General features: G+C 45.5%; 1 protein-coding gene across 11 annotated transcripts in view; it reads right to left on the bottom strand.

The window, feature by feature from the left end:
• The window catches only part of KASH5 (KASH domain containing 5), a 3,089,192-nt gene extending 3,081,970 nt beyond the window's left edge, over positions 1-7,222 (bottom strand). For 5 of the 11 annotated variants that reach the window (XM_078655093.1, XM_078655091.1, XM_078655095.1 and 2 more), the window contains exon 1: positions 7,144-7,207. In XM_078655093.1, the coding sequence (XP_078511219.1) occupies positions 7,144-7,170 (27 nt within the window). In that variant the 5' untranslated portion in view covers positions 7,171-7,207. Of the gene's footprint in view, positions 1-7,143 lie in introns of all 11 variants that reach the window. The other 6 variants (XM_078655096.1, XM_078655092.1, XM_078655090.1 and 3 more) reach the window with 3 other exon arrangements.
• Between the last annotated feature and the right edge of the window lie 14,844 nt (positions 7,223-22,066).

The raw sequence follows: 22,066 nt of genomic DNA, 5'->3' as shown, positions 1-22,066 counted from the left end.
GGAAGAAGACGGGAGTGGCGATACTGTTGGCCAAGCCCTTTCCACGAAGGGTAACTCAGACACAGGCAGAGCTATCAGGCAGACTCCTTTCTCTGCGTATTGATATGAAGGGGTACACAGTCACACTTCCAAACATTTACACTCCAAATGACCACCAGGAAACCTTTTTAAAGATGCTGTAGGACGAGTATTAGCCACTCCACAACACTGATTTCCTTATTAGGGGGCGACTTTAACTTTGTCCTCCATGCACTCCTAGACAGGTCTGTCCAGAGGCCAGGACAGGCGGACTCCCTCACACCGACAAGCCGGCTGTGGCCGGCGGACGTGAGGTTTGTGCATGTATGGCAACAGGGCAACCTAACTGCAAAAAGCTACACATTCTTTTCAGCAGAGCATCAGACATGCACTAGAATTGATTTATTCCTCACCTCCCCACTCTTCACTGTTGCTACCACGGGGTGGATATAGGTGTCGCCGCACTTTCAGACCACTCGCCCATAGATATCACATGCCACTTACCAGGCCCTACACCTCAATGTTGTGCCTGGTGTCTTAACCACAAACTCTTTACATATGAGGCCACTGTCACTGAAATAACAGACACCATTCATACTTTCCTGGGTACTAATGACACCCCAGACACCTCCATTGCCCTGCTGCGGGATACACTAAAAGCAGTAGTAAGGGCCATTCCATAGTCATAGCGGTACAAAAGGGGGTGGTGATGGACGGAGCATCTGAACCAATCAAACACTCACACCCAGTCAAAAGATCTGGGTTTAATCCATCACCGTTCTTTAGCCCACTCTGCCACCCCAGTTCAGACATGGCTATATGCAAATCAGTCTGACCCCGTGCCTCATGGGAACAGTCCAGCCCGAACTGCCAAGCCATGCCTTCCCTGGACCGGAAACAAGCTTCCGAGGACCGGTTTCTGGCATTACAGCCTTCTTCAGCCCGGCTTGCTTGAATCCAGTGGCAAAGTGAGCAAGGGACTCACGTCTGAGCATACCCTGCCACACTTATGGCAGCCAAAAGCGGTACAAAAGGGGGTGGTGATGGACGGAGCATCTGAACCAATCAAACACTCACACCCAGTCAAAAGATCTGGGTTTAATCCATCACCGTTCTTTAGCCCACTCTGCCACCCCAGTTCAGACATGGCTATATACAAATCAGTCTGACCCTGTGCCTCATGGGAACAGTCCAGCCCAAACTGCCAAGCCATGCCTTCCCTGGACCGGAAACAAGCTTCCGAGGACCGGTTTCTGGCATTACAGCCTTCTTCAGCCCGGCTTGCTTGAATCCAGTGGCAAAGTGAGCAAGGGACTCACGTCTGAGCATACCCTGCCACACTTATGGCGGCCAAAAGCGGTACAAAAGGGGGTGGTGATGGACGGAGCATCTGAACCAATCAAACACTCACACCCAGTCAAAAGATCTGGGTTTAATCCATCACCGTTCTTTAGCCCACTCTGCCACCCCAGTTCAGACATGGCTATATGCAAATCAGTTTGACCCTGTGCCTCATGGGAACAGTCCAGCCCGAACTGCCAAGCCATGCCTTCCCTGGACCGGAAACAAGCTTCCGAGGACCGGTTTCTGTCATTACAGCCTTCTTCAGCCCGGCTTGCTTGAATCCAGTGGCAAAGTGAGCAAGGGACTCACGTCTGAACATACCCTGCCACACTTATGGATCACAAGAGTACCTTAAATATTTGTAAGGACACTGATGTGACTGAAACTAGTCACGGTATATATGTAGTCTCTGCTTGTATTCAGACTCATATATAAAATCACTATGTTAAATAGGACGAGAAATCAAGGTGTCCATCAATAGTGGATGCTATTAATGCAAAGCTGTTCGTTGCGCCCAGAGAACGGGACAGTCACATCAGTGTCCTCACAAATATTTAAGGTACGCTTGTGATCCACGATTGAAAATATTAAATATGGATCTGTGTGCAACCCAATTACAAGCTTTTACCCGGGTTACGACTCCACTATTGGACATGATTAATGCATGCTGAATATAGCGCATTACATGCATAAACGCAGATATACTTTTACCGTCTGACCTGAGCATCATCATTATCATGTTGTGTTATCTTGTTTCAGATCCCCTTACACAGAACGCTGTAAGAAAGAGTACGCGGTATACACATAGGTGGGTCTGGGAAGGGTGCTCCTAAGCGTGTGCAGACCTCCCGTCCCGCCTGAGTTGGTCCTGAAGAAAACCTATAATCAAACAGGGTTGAAACATGTCGATCACATTTTTACTTACACTTTGATACTATTTGGCCAATATAACCATTAGAAGTATCTCACTTGTTTTTAACCGTGTTACACTGGCCCCAGAATAAATCTATTTGAGGGAGCACATACTGTACACCTATTAAACTTCACAATTTCATTTTCACACACTCACTTGAAAAAGAACCAGATCCGCTGCAATTGCACGCGTCGCAGCACACCTAAGTGGCACTCGGCCACTTGGGTGGACCCCAATGATGAAGCATGTCACCGACTAGGTCGGCGAGTGAGGGGTTTCTTAAAAAAGAAAGAATCTTTTTTTTTCTTTTTTTCTTTTTTCTTTTTCTTCACTTTTCTCCGTTTTTAAGTACTAGGACCTCCTGTCCTGGGACTACTCCTTCCTTTGTTTAGAAGCAGTAAAACACCAGGCGGAGGGCACACTATGCTAAGCACAGATTTTAATTTAGTTTTTGCCACACCACTTTCAAAAGTCACCAGCTGCCACTGCGTGTGGGGGATTGAGGGCACAACTGGAATTGGGAGTATTTTGCCACAAATCGGAGTGTGCCGGTGAAAAGGGTGGGTTGATTAATGAAAGGCAGGACGTTTTTTGAAAGAGGTGGCCGTGGGTGTAGTCGATGTAATCTAAACTGTAGCTAGGGAGGGGCACTGCATTTAAACATAAGAAAGGAGGATCACATGTAAACGGAGGCCTGGGGACATAAGCGAAGTGTTGTGGCAGATAGGAACTAGAGGCAGGGTAGAGCAAAGTTAGGGCATCGCCGTTTGACGCAGAGATTGGGAGCTAGAGCCGCAAGGGGGGAATGTGCTAAGGGAGAAAAATCCACAGGGGTTTACATATTCCGTAGGCAAGAGATTCTTAGGAACTGCAATGTGCACCGGGAGCAATTTGCAAAATATGTCTTGGGAAATATGCACTGTTGTGCTAAATAGTTGGAGAGAGTTGTGCAAGGTGAATATGATACAAGAGCGAGTGCTAAAAGCAGTGATAGGATTGGGGGAGGGTCGTTCAGAGACAGTAATTTGCTCCTTGATGGAGGATGAAGGGGCTGGTATGGGAGAAAGCTGCAGGCAGTGTTGTGCTCAGTGGAGGAGTGAGAGGCATGCTTGCTGGTATGTGGGCAGAGATAGACAACTGCATGTATGAGGTGACTTGGTAGAGACATCTGCTGGCTAGAATGTCCCCAGAGGCCGGGTTTGTTGCAAGCAATGATGTGTTTTGGGAGAGAGAGGTGCAGTGGGTGAAGTGCAATGGGAGAGAAAGCTTCAGGGAGTGTTGTTCCAAAAGTGAAACAGCTGCAGAAGAAGTGCGGTGCCATGGAGACAGAGAGGCCCAGAACAGATGTGGACGCATCCATGAGATATAATTCTGCAAGGTTAATGTGCTTTAACAAGCTATAACAACCTAGTGCAAGTGTGCATGCCAACTTAATTAAATGTGGAAAAATACTAGCTTTAGCGGGTTTTTTTCTTGCGTCAAAAATAAATGTGGATAAATACAGATAAAATGACCAAAAAGTAAATATGGATAAATACAGACGGAAATGTGAAAAAAATAAATACCATAAAACCGGGAGCCCTAATCATAATTTACTAACTGTATAACTTTGTTGTGTTCAGTATTAATATGCTGCTTTAAAATAATGGAATGAAGCGTAAATGTGCTTTTGTACATGTACATGTGGCTGAAATTAGGGCCAAAAGTAAGTATATTTATTATGCATATATGTAGCTTTTGCTAGGTAATTACTAATAGAGAAAACCTTAGTAAGGGGGAAGGTAAACAGAAGGACCATTTTTCCTCAAATTTAACGTTTATTTGTGTTTGTTTCTATGATAGTTCTCATTATGGCTCGTGAGGCCTATTTAAAAATGGAGTCGCTGGCCTGCTTTGACAGCGAAAGACAAGACGCATGCGCAGTAATGATGACAAGAATGAATGCGAGCCGCCTGTGCGGAAGAGAGTTCAAGGTTGTGGTGGCCTCGAAGTCTAGATGGCTGCCAAGTGATGAGAACAGTGGTTCTGAACGTGAGAACTATACCCAAAGCTGCAAAATGAAGAACTCGACTAGGCCGCACTGTAGAAAACAATGGGGGCATTAAAAACCCAATACAGGAAGAAAAAAGTATAAATTGACGATGAGGTTTTGCTCATCCACCCCTAAATTGACCAATGAGGACTCGACTTTTCTCCGAAAGTTACTCTTTTAAGTAGATAGAGCTAGTGATAAAGGTATAAAAGTGCTGATTTTACCATGGAAAAAACGCTCTTTCGATTTCCTGCTAGACATGCTGTCGGACTGCTGATTACTTTGGACACGTAAGGAACTTGGGAAACTTTAACTTTTCCTTTTCACAAATGCACTTTAATGAGGGATTATAGTTAGAGAGGTTAGGAAAATGGACTTTGAGAACTATCAGTCTTTGCTAATACCTGTGTTCTGAACCTAAATTGCTAATGTTTATTTCTGATATTTTCTAAATAAATGGTAATTAACTGTTTGAATAACATTTTCGTCTCAATGTCATTTGAAGAGCTAAAATAAATAAAGAAGATAAGTTTGGACATGTTAAAACTGCTTGAATAAAATTAGATGAAATGGAAAATTAAGCTGGTCTTGAGTTTTCCTACGCCTAATTTCTTACTAGCAGACCTGTCGACCCTATGGCGATATGTCTAAATGTATATTTTCTGATGATAAAACCATGGTAAATTTCTGAAAACTGCAGATGTAAATAGTATAACGTTAAGTTTAAATTAGACATCTCGCTAAATGATACAGCAGCTCTCCATTAGATTCACTGATCCCTAGAATAGTGAGAAAGTGTGCGTGAGCAACTCTCAGTGATATGGGCCCCACTGGTGAGTAGATGTATGTTCTGGTGTCTCAGGGATAAGTGAAATGGTTTCAGAGTTTATTTTTGGAGTAGCGCTGCATCACAGGTACAAACTGGCAACAGCAGTGCAGCATTACTTCCTCGCAGAATAGGAACAGCATGACCATAGCTAAGCACGCCCTATCTCATACAAGGCAATAAGTGCAATATTTCATTTCCCCAGAACAGATTAAGCAGTGCAGAGTTGGACAAGCTTTCGTTACTCACTGTACATGAACGGTCAAGGCATGACGGACAAGTAGGTTACAGACAGATCACTGGAACATGTCCTTAACTCGCTGAGAAGAATGTACAGACATAAATCGCAATAGAACAGATTTGTAAAGTGAGGCTCACAATTTTTTAAGCCAAAAATTGATTTATTTTGCCAAACTCCTGTGTAAAATTGCCTTTGCTTTAACAGAGGTTAATGGGGGAAATACATTCTCCAGATTCTTTGTTTAAAATCTCCCACTTTTCTGTTTTAAAATGTTTGCATGTATGTATATAGGAAGATAAGCCTGCCGGCTAAAGAGATCGTCGGCCAACCAATTTTAGGACAACACACTTAAATCAACTAGTACCAATGATATCTGGAATAAAATCATGCCTTTTTCAACATTCAAATACAAAAATAGGGTGACCCAATAATCCCCTTGGGACTGGGTATAATCAATAACACAATACAAATGTCCCTAGAGGTATCATTTTCTCATTATTTCATACTTCAGAAAATGTCACATATGGGATCCCAATTTATCACATTCAGGGAAAAACTCAGAAAACAAGGTTGTATAAAGGATTTGTTTTAATCCAATTTTAGAAGGGTGTATGCAATACATCATGTACGGCAACCAAAGTACTACCGAATTTGTCCACGTGTTTTGCAATAGTAACATAACATCTTTTGCTTTTTAAACATATAGGTAAAAAATCCACCATATCACAAACTTAAACAGATGTATTTGCATTGCTTTCGTTATGCCTCAAAGTGTATAAATACAAACAAAACGAAAAGACGCTAATGCACTCTGAAAAACCTGCTGCTGTTTCTTTGAGACCGGTTCTATTGATATTTCTTTTTTCCACAATTTGAGAAATTGCATTAACCCATTACTATTTGGAACAACCTAAGTAAATATGCTCTAGGGACACGTCTCTTCTAAAAGTTAATGAATAGTGAGCATCATTAATGAATAGTGAGCATCAGGCCGTTGTGGGAAGCCTCTGTGCGGCACCCGTTCAAAATGTCAAGGGCCGCGAAAGTCTGCCTCTAAGAAGGATTTATATTATGCAGGGTGGTGAGCAGAGGTTATCCACTGGAACCACAAGCGCACAATGCTTGAAATCATATGTGCAGGCCGACAGGTCAGGTGACACGAAGCTCGAGTTGTTGGCCAAATAGCGGCGCTGCGAGGACTTCGCCATTGAAATTTGATTGAACGCGGGCCGGGGTCGCTGCAATGCATCAGCCACTGTTTGGACTTAAACGGGGCATTGGTAGAGGAAAGCTCATTTTGACAGGTAAGTGGGTTCCAGTCATCCGATTTCAACTTAAGTGGCTCGCGAACCAACCAAACAGCCGCCATAGAAAATGGCGCGCCACTCCAAAGAGTATGCGTCAGATTACCACACGGGCACACAATACATCGCTAACATAACGCCGAGATCAGACGGTCAGTGGAGACCGAGCTTTTAGGCTCCAGACAGCGCAACTATAGGAAATGGTGTTACAAACACAACCCAGAAGTACGCGTATTTGCCTCATGGCTCCAACTCCTTTGCAAACCCCATCTGCCTCAATAAAGTATGTAATTCCACAGAGCTACTTCTAATGAGTTTGCCTATTTTTGTTTATCTGTAACCGAGCTGGTTTGTAGCTGCATGCTATGTTAAATGTATTGTGCCTCAGTTATATATAAACATTAGACTTTCCGCTGCCAGAATGGACACAGAGGTAGAGCCTATGGAATTAAGGTACTCGCTCACCTCTGACACCATCCGCTCGTGAAGCATCTAAACGATAAGGCGCCCAGCGTTAGAACGCGCGTGCGCGTTTTGGTTTCTTGCGCGCTGTCGTAACACGTGATCTGCGCCTCATTTTCAGCAGGCACAAAACAGGTCCTTGTTGCGTACCCCACCATCCCTCCCCCACGCTAAGTATTGAACGTGAGCCACGCACGAGTCCGGTCAGGTGGCCGGGAACGGATTGAGGAGATCTATGAAAGTAACACGGAGTCGAAGGTTCAATTGATGTCTATGTACAATTATTAGGCGGCAATTAAAAGTTAGGAAGACCACATGCGTGGCCAGATGCGCAACACTCATTCAGCTAAAGCGCCAGACGCGCAACACTCATTTAGCTAAACTCCCAAAAGATCTGATGAGACACTTGGACACTGGCCGCCCGGGCATGACGTTGGTGGGAGATGGGCCCACACCTACGCTTAGTTCTTTCATCTGACTTAATAGGATGGAGAGAGCAGACGCCGTGGGAGTTGGAGGGAGGGATGGGGTAATTAAAGACACATCCGATCGATCCCATGAAACCGACCCTCTTTTTCTTCAGACGCAACTGCTTGGTAAGCCCCCAGCGTCTCTGGTGGGTTTGACATTTCCTAATATGCGTACGTCGATTGGCCCCCCTCGGATGTCTCACGTTTGATATTAATCATCGGAGGGTTGGTACCTACGTAGTTATTTCTATTATTCGGATTGTATGTACATGCTTCACTGGTTGCCCTCTGCTACTGTACTGAATGCTAATAACGTTTTTTTTCCACAAAATAAAGGCGGCACAGCAGGTCTCTGCGTGAAAGCAGCAGAATTTGCAGGATGCTGATGTGGATATGTGAGAATGGCGTCAGAACTCATATCCACTCACTCATCCACATATACATTCCCCAGAAAGTTGCATACCCGCACCACAAATCTGTCTGTCACCTATATTTCATTTATGGCTTAACGGTGCATGTTTTATGAGCATAGAAAGTTTTTACTAGGCTGCCCACCTGAATCAGTTACATAAAAAAAAGCTAGAGATTCTGAATATGTCAACCGTTCACCCTCTATTCTGTGTTGCTTTCCAGGCACCCCCTGGATTTATAAAAATGTTTTTCTGCTGCACCGGCAAAGTCCATTCTCCGAGCCTAGTCAAGGAATGGCAGGGCCAGGGCCTCTAATGGAAGAGGTTGGGCGCAGCGGCCCAAGGTGCCTGACTCCAGACTATAGGGTTCACGGTTCGATCCCTGGTGCTGGCAGCAGGTAATGATGAAAAGCAGCGAGACTCCCAAGACTTTCGATGCCGCTTGGTGCAAACCACCTCTAATTCACCTTAGGATTTAGCGATCAAATAACGAGGCAGGCGCTGGCTTTGGAAGGCGAAGAACAGGTTTATTTCTCTAGAGAACACATCGCTTCGGACACCAGGGCTATCGTCAGGAGGTGCTCTAACAACTTCTCCGCTGCTCAGTATTTTATACACATTTCAGGTAGTTTATTGGTGGTCAAAAATCCTTGGAATTCCTGCCTCCAGCAGGTTCCCACACAGACCCAGCAGCTGTCGTCCCCCCTTCCCAAATCTAACAGATGATTGCTATTTTGCAGCTGGACATTCCGACAGGATCTAAAAGTGTGTGGGATCGGTCAGATCTGATGGTTCGTGCTATTGATTAAATCAGACTTCTTTGTTAGTGCTACAAGTCCTGCTGTGTGGGAGCAATAAACTATATCTGCAGGGGTCGGTTAGTGCCTGAGACCGGATTGAGCAGCCAGGTGCAGTCAGGGAGGTTATCAGGAGGCCTTGCTCATGTGCAGAGGATGAAAGGACAAATGGGTTTAGGGCGGGAAGTGGCTCCGGGGCTTTGTCACGAGGACAAGGTTTTATAACTCCAGTATGTTTGGTCATGCTTAGTCAGGGTGCTGGGGATGATTGCGTGGTCAGGGTGAATCATAGGTGACTAGCAGTAAATGAAATGGCTGCAATATCTAAAATGGTTGCTGCTTACGCGCTCGCAGAGGCCTTCGCTAAGCAAGATGGCGCCGGCAATGTTCATATTTGTCGTTTTATATTTTACAGTCGCCCCTTTGAACATATCCTAGCCAGCTTGTCAGTTCACGTCAATGTCCATAATGTCCTGTACCTCTCTGTCATACATTGCTTTCATGTTTTCGAATCAAGTGTCCAAAGTCTTAGGGCGCAAAGAGTTCAAACAAAGAGAGCACATGGGTGGTATACAGTGTATCCCCAAACAGCAGCCACATATTACTAAGATCGGAACCAAGAGGACCATCAATAACTTCCAACCCCATTCCTTTAATGTGCCCCAAAACCAGGTTCCCAGTGTCCAAGTCTCTGGTTCTTGGTGGATCTCGGATGCCAGCCTGTGGAGATGTTCATTTGCTTTGTAGACTGAAGGCGAGCTGTCAGGGACGAAAGTGCAGCGGCTAGCACCGAAGATGCGGCATGCTCCTCCACGGTCTGCCAGTACCACGTCTAGAACAAGACGGTTCTGCAAAGCTACCAAGCAGACCGCCTGAAGCTCAGCTGTGTTGTTGGTGAGGATGCCAGCTGTGACATTCAAGTCTGTTTCTACTGCTAGTGATAGGTGTCAGATGGCTCGGCTGTTTGCCATCGGGCCCCAGAGCGGGACGAGTCCTTTTGCTGCATCAAGGAACTGTGATGCGGCGGAGTCTGCTTGTTCTGTATCTTTGGACTGCCTTTCTCTGTGATGGATTGCAGATGCTGTGTAGGTTGGCGGCAGAACAAAGGCAATGTAGCAAGTGCCCCCCAGCCTTTTGGGAGCCAGGTGTAGGCTTTGGTACCACAGATAAAGTACATGTTGGGAGATGCAACAAATGAAGGGGGGTCGGCAGTGTTCAGAGTCTTCGTTATCTGGCAAGAGCTGTGACCTACGATCTTAGTCCCGTGGCCTTCGATGCAGACAAGGCCTGAGACGTTCACCACAGATAAGGCCACTGTCAGTGTTGCGGCAGTTCGTTTCTTCAGATAGGAAAAGGTAGATCTGGCTGGGTTGTAGTACACCTGCATTTCAATTCTTTCTTTGGTGGGAATGTTCATAGAAAAGGTTGCATTCGAAGTCAGAGGGCAGAAGGGAGCAGAGGTTCTCCCCGTTTTATTCAACCAGAACTCATTGTAAAACTGTTTGATGGTCCCATCAGACGTGGCATTGTCTTTGTAGCTCTCTTGCAGGAGCATTAACCAGGCAAGGCAGGATCCATGAACAGAGAAGGGTGAAGGGATGAAAGGAATGGAATGTTCAGTGGCATGAGGTAGCAACCCACAGATCCAACAGTTCGTGGCATTTGCGGCAAGATTGTGCTGGTGCAATAATTGTACAAAGGAATTGTTCCAGAATTCTTTACGCTGTTCTCGGAGGCGCCGCGACAGTGACACCAGGTAGTGTTCTTTCTTGGTGGTGGGTTGCATGGTGGGTGACATTGTCCTGTAAGCGGGAGCATTTTCTTCAAGGTACCAAATGGCAACAATCAGCAAGAGGCAGGTGAGAGGTGCTGCCACAAGAGTTATTGTCTTTGCACTGTGCAGTTTGGCAAGTTTGGAGTCGTCGCGGTGGTTCTTCGGTCGTCCGGGATATTCCATCACCTTCCAGAGACTCGACGACTGGCAGGACCACATACTTTCGTCTAGCGTATCTCCCGGTAGTCTTGTAGTGTTAGCTACCGATCTGAGACTTTTTTACTCAGTTAGTGGTCTGCTTGTCGGAGCACTCTCCTTTCGTCAACCTCAAATTGTACCCCTCCTTGGATGGTACCGTTGGGTCGGGAGACACTGCCAATTCAAGTGTCTCTGTTTGTGGATAGCAACTCAGGGCTGGTCGGTCTTCGGTCAGGAGCTCTTCTTGGCTGTTCACTTCTCCGGGGGCCGTCAGTGTTGGAGATATGTTCTTGCAGTGGTGCGCATGCACCCAGTTCTTCTTTCCTTCCACTCGAAGGGCAGTTCGGGTGGTAATTAGGACTTGCCAGGGGCCCGTCCACCTGGGTTCTAGGCTCTTCGACCTCTGGAAGTTTCGAATCAGCACGAAGTCCCCAGGCTGGATATCATGTCCTGGGCCCCTGGATACGTCTGGAATGGCATGCAGCACCTGTTGGTGGATAAGAGTTAGTTTGCTCGTTAACTTGTACAGGTAATCAGACATTAGTATGTCCGGGACATCGTGGATGGAAGTTGGCTTTGGTGCCGCCCAAATGTTCATGGGTCTGCCAAAGACCAGTTCATAGGGGGTCAGTCGGTGTTTTGTTGGGGTGTAGTGCATTGATAGCAATGCCAGTGGGAGAGCGTCTGGCCATTTCAACCCAGTTGTGGAGACTATTTTTGCTAGCTTCAGTTTTAGTGTAGCGTTGTGTCTCTCTACCAGGCCCGCTGATTGGGGGTGGAAAACGGCGTGGAACTTTTGCTTCACCTCCAACCCCTTCAATATGTTTTGTATAACTTCTGCTACGAAGTGGGGGCCATTGTCGCTCCATAAAATCCTACAAAGGCCATATCGAGGGAAGAAATCTTTTAGTAACACCTTCGCTGTGGCTAAGGCGGTGTTGTCGCTGGTGGGGTAAGCCTCCACCCATTTACTAAAAGCGCATACGATCACCAGTACGTATTTAAGATCGCGGCACCTTTCTAGCTGGATGTAGTCCATTTGGAGGACTTCAAAGGAATGGTCGGGGACTCCAAACCCTCCCCGTGGCACTACGGTCCCTTTCCCTGGGTCGAGTTGCAGGCATACTATGCATTGCTGTACTAGTCGTTTTGCTGATTCTGCTATCTTACCGTTATGCCATACTCTGGTGATCAGTTCGGTCATGGGGGCAGATCCTATGTGTGCGGGTAAATGTGCCATGGTCAATATAGGGATCAGATAGGCATTTGGTAGCAGCCATTTGTCCCCGTCTTTTGTCCTCCAGCAGCCTTCCTCGTCTTTTAGTCCCACCCGAGCCCATTCAGTCAGTTCGTCCTGTGTGCCTGTTGTTTGTACGTCCCTTACAATCGTTCTAGCATCAGTCCATTGTTCTGCTTGTGACCTGGTCACGTACATCCGTGTTTTGGTTCTGTCCTGGGCTGTGGTTCGGGCAGTAATGTCAGCTAGTGCATTTCCCTGGCCAATGAGATCAGTCACTTTCTTGTGAGCCTGGCACTTAATTACTGCCAACTGCTTGGGGAGGAGGGCTGCATCTGTTAATGCTGAGACTAGATCTCCATGTAGGATGGGTTTTTCCGTGTGAGGTCAGGAACCCTCTTTCCCTCCATAGGAGCCCAAAATGATGAACCACCCCAAAGGCAAACTGGCTATCAGTGTATATGTTGACTGTCGTGCCAGCCGCTAAAATACACGCTCGTGTAAGGGCAATGAGCTCTGCTGCTTGTGCGGATCATTGAGCAATGTGGGCTGTCTCTAGGGACATTCTGTTGGTATCCTCCTTTGTATGATTCCCGTCCTGTATTCACCCCTTGGAGTTGGGCTATCATTACTCTTTCCTTTTAAGTCTTTCTTTTTCTTTTCTGTGGCTCTGTCATTCTTGTTCTTCTGATGCTCATAATACTGGGCCATTTGGAGAACAGCCGCTGGCTTAGAGGCTGCCCAACTACTTTCGCTAGTCTGTCATTTCTGGGATACCTCCGGTAGTAATCCTTTAACGTAATTCTGCACGAATAAGTGGTGTCCATTCGCAGTGGACATGTCCTGTCCACTGTAGTCGGAGAACACTGTCTCGAATCTTGAAAAATACTCGGAAACATCCTCTTGTGGTTTCTGGCGGCAGGCTGTCACTATGGACCAGTCTATCTTTTTCTCTGATATCAATGTTTTTACTTTCTGCACTATTTTATCGGGGAGGTCCAATATAGATTTAACTGGTTTTTGGCCAGGATTCCGCTGCTTGTCTAATGTGTCGAGTTGTTCCCAGGTATGACCGAACAATTCTGTGTGATTTATCTTCCTGATCTGCTTCCACACATCGGCCAGAAAACATAACCCGAAGAACAAGTCAATGTCGGCAAGTGTCATTATCGTGGACACCAAAGCGGTACTTAGTTCAGTGTAAAAGGCAGTGGGATTCTTCTGTAAATCTGGAAGAGATTTACGGAATGTCAGGATGTCCTGCCTGTCCCATGACTGATACACCCAATTGTACACCACCCTCTCTTTAGCGTCCTGGTGATTTATGTCGTCATGAGTCCCTTGTCCTCTATGGGGGACCCAATACAGGGCAGCCTCCTTTATCGGCATCATGTTATCTGGCTTCTCTATTGGGGGAGTTACTGGCTTTGATGCTCTGTCTGCATCTATCCGCTCTTGTTCTATGAGGTGGCGGAATACTTCTAACGTGGACAAGAAGAGTTCTTCTACCTCGCTGTCTTTCTCGTCTCCTATGCCCACTTTTCTATAAAGAGCCATTAGCCTCCATGGTCCAACATCCTGGTATTTCTCTTCATAGGCAGTAAGTGCGTAGTAGCAGAAGCGCACAATGAAGAATCACTTGTGACTTGCGTCATAGGAATTACATATGTCTGTCACATACTCTTCTGTTTCTCTCCTATTTACAAGGGTTTTGACTAGCTTGTCAATGTTTGCCCTTGTGCGTACTTAGTCGTGGAACCCTGGGTAACCCTTTTTCTACTGGTCCTATTATGTGTTCGTTGATGAGGCACTTGGTGCAAGTGACTCGATTGGAGCAGAAACGACCGTGGTGTCTCCGCTGGTACCTTGTTGTTCTTGTTGCTGTACTACGGAATGATTAGGGGCATAAGGAGGTGGCATGTAAATAATCGGGGGACCCAATAAGAGGTCATCGTGTATTCTTTGCTTAGCCGGTAACTCTGGGTACAGAGTTGAAGGCGTTCTAACAGGGCACTGGCCTGATATTTTCGCTTCTTGTTCTCTTTTATCTTCTCTCTTACTTAGATATCATCTTCTAACTTTTTACAGTTCTGGTAAGCAGACTTTCGTGTTTCCTTATCCTGTCTGGCTTCATCTCTTTTCTTTCTTTGTTTTGCTTCTTTTCGCCAGAGGCCGATGTTGTCGAGCATGGCTGGCGTAGTTTTCTTTTTAAAGAGTGCTATTTCTAAGATTTCTATTTTAGCGAGATCGAAAGATCCCGTCAGTGGCCACTGATTTACCCTGTCCTTTCTAGTATATTTGTGCCATAGTTTGCTGTAAGCAACGATGGCTACTCCATATTTGACATACATGTCCTTGTTAGGGGTGCCTTCCGGCGGTGCTGGATGTCTGACCTCTAACAAACGGTCTGGTCCAAAACAATTAAACAATTTTGAGAAGACAGGCATGACGTACAAGCGGTCAAAATAAATATCTCAATAGGTCGTGGACAAAGGTCCACACTACCTGTCCTTCGCTGCCTGAAAAGAGGGAATATTCCTATTCTACGCTTGTTTGCAAGCAGGGAATACCTCAATTACTACCAATAACTTCAAAGAACGGAATACTAGTATTCGAGCAAACAATTTCAATACAATCAGACAATCAGTTTTGTTGTATATCACGACCTTACCCGGACCGTTGTGGACAGTTTCTTCGTCGTCCCCTTCCAGCGCCCGTTTGTCCTCTCACTCCAAAAAAATGCAGCGTTCCTCTCACTCCAAAAAAATGCAGCGTTCCTGTAAGGTCCCAGTCAGGACCGCAGGTCACTCGAGAGAGGTCCGTTCGGAACCGGTGAAGTTCAGTTGATCGGCAGCCAGACGAGGATCTCTTTCAGGCAGGTGCACTCCAATCGTTTAGATGGTCACTCCGTCGTTAGGATCTCTCTCACCGGACCCACGTGTCACTGATGGGTCCGAGGTTGGTGCGCCAATTGATGAAAAGCAGCGAGACTCCCAAGACTTTTGATGCCGCTTGGTGCAAACCACCTCTAATTCACCTTGAGATTTAGCGATCAAATAACGAGGCAGGCGCTGGCTTTGGAAGGCGAAGAACAGGTTTATTTCTCTAGAGGAGAACACATCGCTTCGGACACCGGGGCTATCGTCAGGAGGTGCTCTAACAACTTCTCCGCTGCTCAGTCTTTTATACATATTTCAGTTAGTTTATTGGTGGTCAAACATCCTTGCCTCCAGCAGGTTCCCACACAGACCCAGCAGCTGTCGTCCCCCCTCCCAAATCTAACAGATGATTGCTATCTTGCAGCTGGACATTCCGACAGGATCTAAAAGTGTGTGGGATCGGTCAGATCTGAGGGTTTCTTGCTATTGATTAAATCAGACTTCTTTGTTAGTGCTACAAGTCCTGCCGTGTGGGGGCAATAAACTATGTCTGCAGGGGTCGGTTAGTGCCTGAGACCAGATTGAGCAGCCAGGAGCGGTCAGGGAGGTTATCAGGAGGCCTTGCTCATGTGCAGAGGATGAAAGGACAAATGGGTTTAGGGCGGGAAGTGGCTCCGGGGCTTTGTCACGAGGACAAGGTTTTATAACCCCAGTATGTTTGGTCATGCTTTGTCAAGGTGCTGGGGATGATTGCGTGGTCAGGGTGAATCATAGGTGACTAGCAGTGAATGAAAGGGCTGCGATATCTAAAATGGTTGCTGCTTACGCGCTCACAAAGGCCTTCGCTAAGCAAGATGGCACCGGCAATGTTCATATTTGTCGTTTTATATTTTACAGTTATCCCAGCACCATGTGACTCTGGGCAATAGCTCGCTTAATCTTCCAGAGGGCCCCCAGCGCTGGGACACCCCTATGGAGGTAGCTGTGCACTTTACAAATGCTGGTATTTCATTCATTTCATTTCAATGCCAGTGTTGGGTGAGGTCCCTCTTTGCAATGACGAGGCCCAGTCCATCAAGCTGCCGAACATGGTGACTTTCTCCTCAAGCTGCCGAACATGGTGACTTCCTCAAGTCGACAATCAAGAATAGAGGAGTAGTGAGGCACACTGAGTTGAATCCCAAAAATAGTTTGTTTAAATGCAATTAAAGCTTCTTGAGTGCACACGAAGTATCCCACCTGGCCTGAGGGAGTATGCGTACACAAAGAATAAAGCACTAAGTTAGAGTACTTCTGTTGCACTCCGTTATGGTTTTAGGTAACCTTTTTTGAGTTAAAGAAAGTTCCACAGTCAATTCATAATATTTCCCCAAAAATACCTTGTTTATTATCTTTTGTTTGTCATTGTTATGATAATTCTCATATACTACTGTGCATTATTTCAACATATTCTTAGTTTCTCAACACTTATGGACCGATTTCAATTCGTTAAAATCCTGTCCGAATCGCCGTACGGAGCATTTTTCCCGTACGAATCGTATCCCCAACCGTCCCTGTACGTACGATGTGCACCCAAAGCAGTTCTCCGTAGGAATCGTACCAAGGACCGTACCACTCAAGAATCCGTTCGGATCGCATTCAGAACATGCAGTACGCGATATCCGTACGGATCGAAGCATCATTTTCCGACCCAGCAAGTACGAATCGTCTGGACAACACTCCGTACGACGCTCTTGATACAAGAGCTGAAAACGTCAGGAAAAGCAGATTTTGACTCGAAATGCGTACGAAACGCCCCCCCCCCCCGGGTACGGTGTGCACACCCCTGGATTTCAGGAGTACGGTGCATCGGGGCATGGTGCGTACACCCCTGGATTTCAGGGGTATGGAGCGTATATCCTGTGCGTACACCCCATGATTGTGGGTGTACGGTGCGTAGGGGTAGGGTTCATACCCCCCCAAGGCCGTAGGTGTACGGTACGTACACCCCGTGCGCACACCCCTTGAGTTTAGGAGTCGGTGCGTATGTGAATGTGTGGCTCTCCGTACAAATTGCTTCTACGCAACGTTTTCCAAACTAATTGCATACTCAATCCCCGGCCCGGATTGTACTTATCGGGTCGTACGGCATGTTTACGATTTGTACGGTTCACTGTAAGGGTCTATGTCGTACGGATTTCACCTCGTGTTTCGTACGGTTCGCAAAGATTCGGACGTATTTTTTACCTATGGATCGTACTAAGCAATTCGGACGGATCTGTATGATTCGTACGGAAACGGCTACGAATACGAATCGTCGTATGGATTTGTTTCCTGAATCGGAATCGACCCCTTAATGTAAACCATCCCAAGTCGCCAGCAGGCCCAAGAGAACTAACTTGTGGGTCCAGAGGAGTGGACTTGTTCACGATTAGGGTGAAAGTGGTGCAAATGTGTGAACAGTATGTTTAGATAATTGAGCAGTCCCACACCATATGGAAGAAGGTGCTCGTTGGGTGTCGGCACTGCCAGCACCTTGTGACAGAGTACCTCCCATTCTATGCAGCTGTGAGGGACTATAGTATACACCGTGGAGATAGGACACCTCTTGTTTTGAATCTTGTAGTAGGGAGATACCACTAAAATATTTTTGCTCGCCCACAAACAATTTTAATATAGGTCTGAGTTTAACAAAGGGAGAACACAATTGTCGACCTTAGGGATATAACCTTAGCCAAACTAGGGAACTCATAACTAGGAAACTGTACCACCACTGAACAGTATCACTTTCAGATTCTTCCCAGTGCTAGATGGTAGAACCCTCTGATGAATCATACCACACTCGATAGGAGAGGGTTCATCATCCTATGTGAGTTGTAAGTACATGAATGTGCGATAATTACTTGCGAGGGTTGGCTGTTTCTTTAAGGACAGTTGTATTTGTGTGTTCACTTAGAAAGTATTGTAGTCCTTTAATATTATATGTGTTATGTATGTGTGAGAGAAACATGTGGTTTCTCTCCTGCTTCTGCAACCTGTTCTATAATTATTTGGGGTATTAGGGAACGTTGCATTGCTGCTGCCCGTGCTGTACCTTTATTTTGATATGAAGCTTGGTATTTAACTTTCTACTACAGAAAACACAAGATGATTCACATTGCCAGTGCTTATTTTAATGTCTGATGTGAATGGCAACTTTCCAACAGTGTGAGATTTTGGCTTTATATTTGTAACAAGCACTTTTTTAAATGGACTTGATGACTTATCAGAAATGTAAAACATAACTGGCAAGTGCCTTAGGACAAATCTGGTACTGTAGCCAACAACACCTTGGATGCTGGGGTTTTGAAATTATGTCACACGGATGTCAAATTTATGCAGCTAGGAAGGGCAAACTCTGTAGCATAAAGCAGCACGATCTGTGGTGGTAATATGTCTTTATTTTGACATTTTAGCAACTATTATAAGTGCCTGGGAAAAGTTGCATCACATTACTATCAGTTTAACACCTGAAAACAGCAATCATGCACTGAAAGGTGACCTATGAAATTTTGCAAAGGGTGTGCTGTACTCACAATTACAGTTAGTGTTTTAGTTGAACAAATTGTGACCTGTATGAGCTGGAAAAAAATCTTCTTAGGGAAATTTTCAAATTATGCAGCTGATGGTGCATTATGTGGCAAATAAGAAAAATCCATGATCATGCAGAAAATGATTCTGCCGCAGAAATGCAGAATTCTAGTGGCCCTATATATATGTCATGGTGCCAACTGTCAGACTTCTGAAATACAAAATAATATGTAGTTCCTAAGTTTATGTATTTTTTAGCACTCGACAATGTAAACTTTCTGATTGTGAAAGATATGCAGTAGGCCTACCAAGAACATACGAGGGGGGGTGGCTGGCTGCCAACCAAGATCGTCGCACACTGAACAGGGTCCTATCACCGTCAGTGAATAATCTACTGCCATCCAACATAATCCATATGGGGCTCTGCCCACATCGGCCTGATTCTTGTTGGTACTGTCCTGGTCAAGCCAGAGAAACTTCCTGGAGCTGGCGGTGTTGTGAGACGGAGAGACTGGCAGAGAGAGACCGTGCCGTGACGTACAACAAATATGGCGGCACCCTGTGCTCGAGCCCTTATATAGACAGCAAGGCGTGTTGCTATTAAAGAGAGTTGCAATTGTAGAATGTGCTACACACACCTCCTCCAAGGACTATGTATCATTAGGTAAAGAATGTATTGATGCAGATGTAAAAAAATATATATATAGCAGTAACTGGTTGTAAGTACACAATGGTTCAAATTGCTTCTACTTCACATGATATGATCTAAAGCTAAAGGATGATGATATGTACTATGTCCCTAAGTATAATATTGGAAAGGGGTGGAAGAAAAGGAAGAATGGAAAAAGGGGAGGATGAAGGCAAACAGAAGAGGGAATATGGATAGGCCCAAATGGAAAGATATGTTTACCAACGATAATGCTTGCTCCCATGGCCCGTCTTTTTCATGGTTTATCACTTGTAGGACGTGATCAGACTGTTTTTCTAAATGCTGGTACTAAGGCTAAATTGGTAAGGGTACTTCCGCTACCCCATGCCACTTTTCTTGCCCACATGAAATGGATTTCTTCAACATAACCCCCTATTGAAACTACAAGTAAGTGTTGGCACACCGATCCTAGAACAGCAATACACAAACTATTGCCAAATGCCTCCAGAAGGAGTTCATTCCACGCTTTTAAGTGCCTATGCTTTTATGTTCTGACAATTGACCGCCGTTCATCTCACACGTGATTGAGGGGTTGTGCAAGTGGCTAGGAGCTACACAGAAACTACATTGTGCCTATCATCAACAAGCAGAGTGCGATGTAGAGAGAGAAAAATGAGTATTGAAAAATAATATAGGGAAGATTTGTGCATCCACTAAACTGACCTGGATTGATGCACTACCACTTGCTCTGTTGTCCATAAGAAGAACTGCAAAGACTAACATTGTTAGGTGCCGTAGGGCCTTCCTGAAGAAGGGACAAAAGCAGCATATGGCCTCCAGCCAGTTGACTGGGTCTGGATAAAAGCTCACACCAGACAACACTGCCTCCAGCCAGGTGACATCCTGGATTCACAACTCCCACACCAAGAAAGGAGCAGGGCCGGACAAAGGAGGGCAAGCTCGTCCTGCACCAATAGTGTCATCTGAGGTACCCCGCAGGTACAATATCCACTCCAGCAGACCAGCAACAACAAAGAAGGATTAGAGGAGAGGCAGATCCCTGCTTGCTGCAGGCCAGACCTCCACCAGTAAAGCACAACTCAACTGAGGCAGCTCCCTGCTACGCACAGCAGGCCAGGCCTCCGGATACTATCTCCCAAGGACCCTTACGTTCTATTCAATTGCTAGTGACTGACTTCCTGGTTCTCATACAAAGAAAGCAGTTACTCCGCCGCAACCAGAAAACCTCCAGTGCCTTCCCCAGCTTCACATCCAGGACAGCCTCATAACAACCTGTGTCCCATGAAAAGTACCAAGTGGGAATGGTATCCCAAGCTCATCCTGATGGGTTGCATGTGCTACACAGCAGAGAAAGGAAGAGTGTAAGCCGACCCCAGCGATACATCACCTAAAGACATCTGAAACTTCAAATGCCCCAACCCTTCAGTCTACAAGTTGTGACAACAAGACATCTTTACCTTCTTCATCACTTTGTTTTCTTCATTTTTGAAAGTGACGAAGTAATAGAAGTGTTTGAAAACCTCCCAAATTACTTGAAGACAGGCACAAACTGTTACTTTTTTTCTGTTTACAGATATGATCACTGAAGCTCTGAATTATTTTTCAGCAACATTTTGTAAAGAATAAAAGTACAGCAGAAGATAAGACATTCTTCCAACTAGTCACACTAACCACACGTACCAACGATTGGAACAATGCCTCAAGACTTTCAGAACAATGAGAAAAAATGACAATTGGTGCTACGAGCAGTATTGACCCCCCTTACTGCCATTATAATGACAACTCTCTTTATAAGTGTATTATGATCACAGTGCTATACTTGAGATATTGCTTAAATGACACAGAGTACCAAATTGAATAAATAGCCATTGATAAAGATGGGACAAGGGAACAGTTGCTAGGGCAGGATGTTCTGTTTGAACACACTGGCCTACAGACACAGAAAACAGCATGTGTTACAATGTCATACTTGTCTCTAAATATGTGGGCTGTGTCCTAATGAGCGATATGCTCTTCAGCCAGCACACCATGTCCGTAGCAGTTGCACCTCCTGAGAATAGCAGAATTAGCACGGGGAGAGCAAAATTAGAATAGGGAATGTGAATAACTTAGCACGTATAGAAATTGTAGAAGTAACAACAATAGGACTACACTAAATGTAAGAATTTTTGTTCAATAAAATGAACAAGAGGAGGGAAATGTAGCGGGGTCTATTTTTTACCGCAGGCCAATTCTGCCCACACCTGAGGCATGAGACCCTGATAAGCCCCCACCAGCTAGCATAAAAGGAATCGGTTAAGTTGATCAAACTGTCCCAGCTGTTCATTTTCTATGAATAGGCCCCAAAGTGTCTCTCTCACACAATATTTCCTCAGCGAGGCCCAGCTCCCCCAGGGGCTCCCACGCTCTCGATCTGCACTTCTTCTTTTACACCCACGTATATACCGCAAGAATAGCAATACCGCAAGAATAGGGAACTTCCCAAGCTAAAAGAGACATCACGCAATACCTGATGATTGGGGCCACTTGCCATCTGTCTTCTTTCATATTATTGTATCTGTTGCTAGCTTTAATGTAACTAAGACATGCAACCAATATCTTCCTAAATGTTCCGCTTTCTTATAAAAGTTTCCCTGAAGTGACGCAAATCCTTGTCAATAGATATTCAATTTCATTATGATTTATAGTCAAACATCCTGTGACCTTTTGAGAAACTTTTTGTAGCGTGGGTGGCACTTCTGTTTTCTTAAATATTTCCCAGAAGTAACCAAAATGTGTCATGTCCTATAGGTCAAAGACACCTGATAATGTCGTCATTTTGTGGTCAATGGTTCATCATTGGAAGAGTATACAGATCTGCTCCTCAGTCCATTCGACAGACTACCCCGCTGCAGTGACCTCTTGGGTCGCTGACTCCTGTGTGGTCTCCTTCAGCCCTCCAT

Source organism: Lissotriton helveticus, chromosome 7 (assembly GCF_964261635.1).
Source record: "Lissotriton helveticus chromosome 7, aLisHel1.1, whole genome shotgun sequence".
Lineage (NCBI taxonomy): Eukaryota > Metazoa > Chordata > Amphibia > Caudata > Salamandridae > Lissotriton > Lissotriton helveticus.
This window is presented reverse-complemented; position numbering and strand designations above follow the sequence as displayed.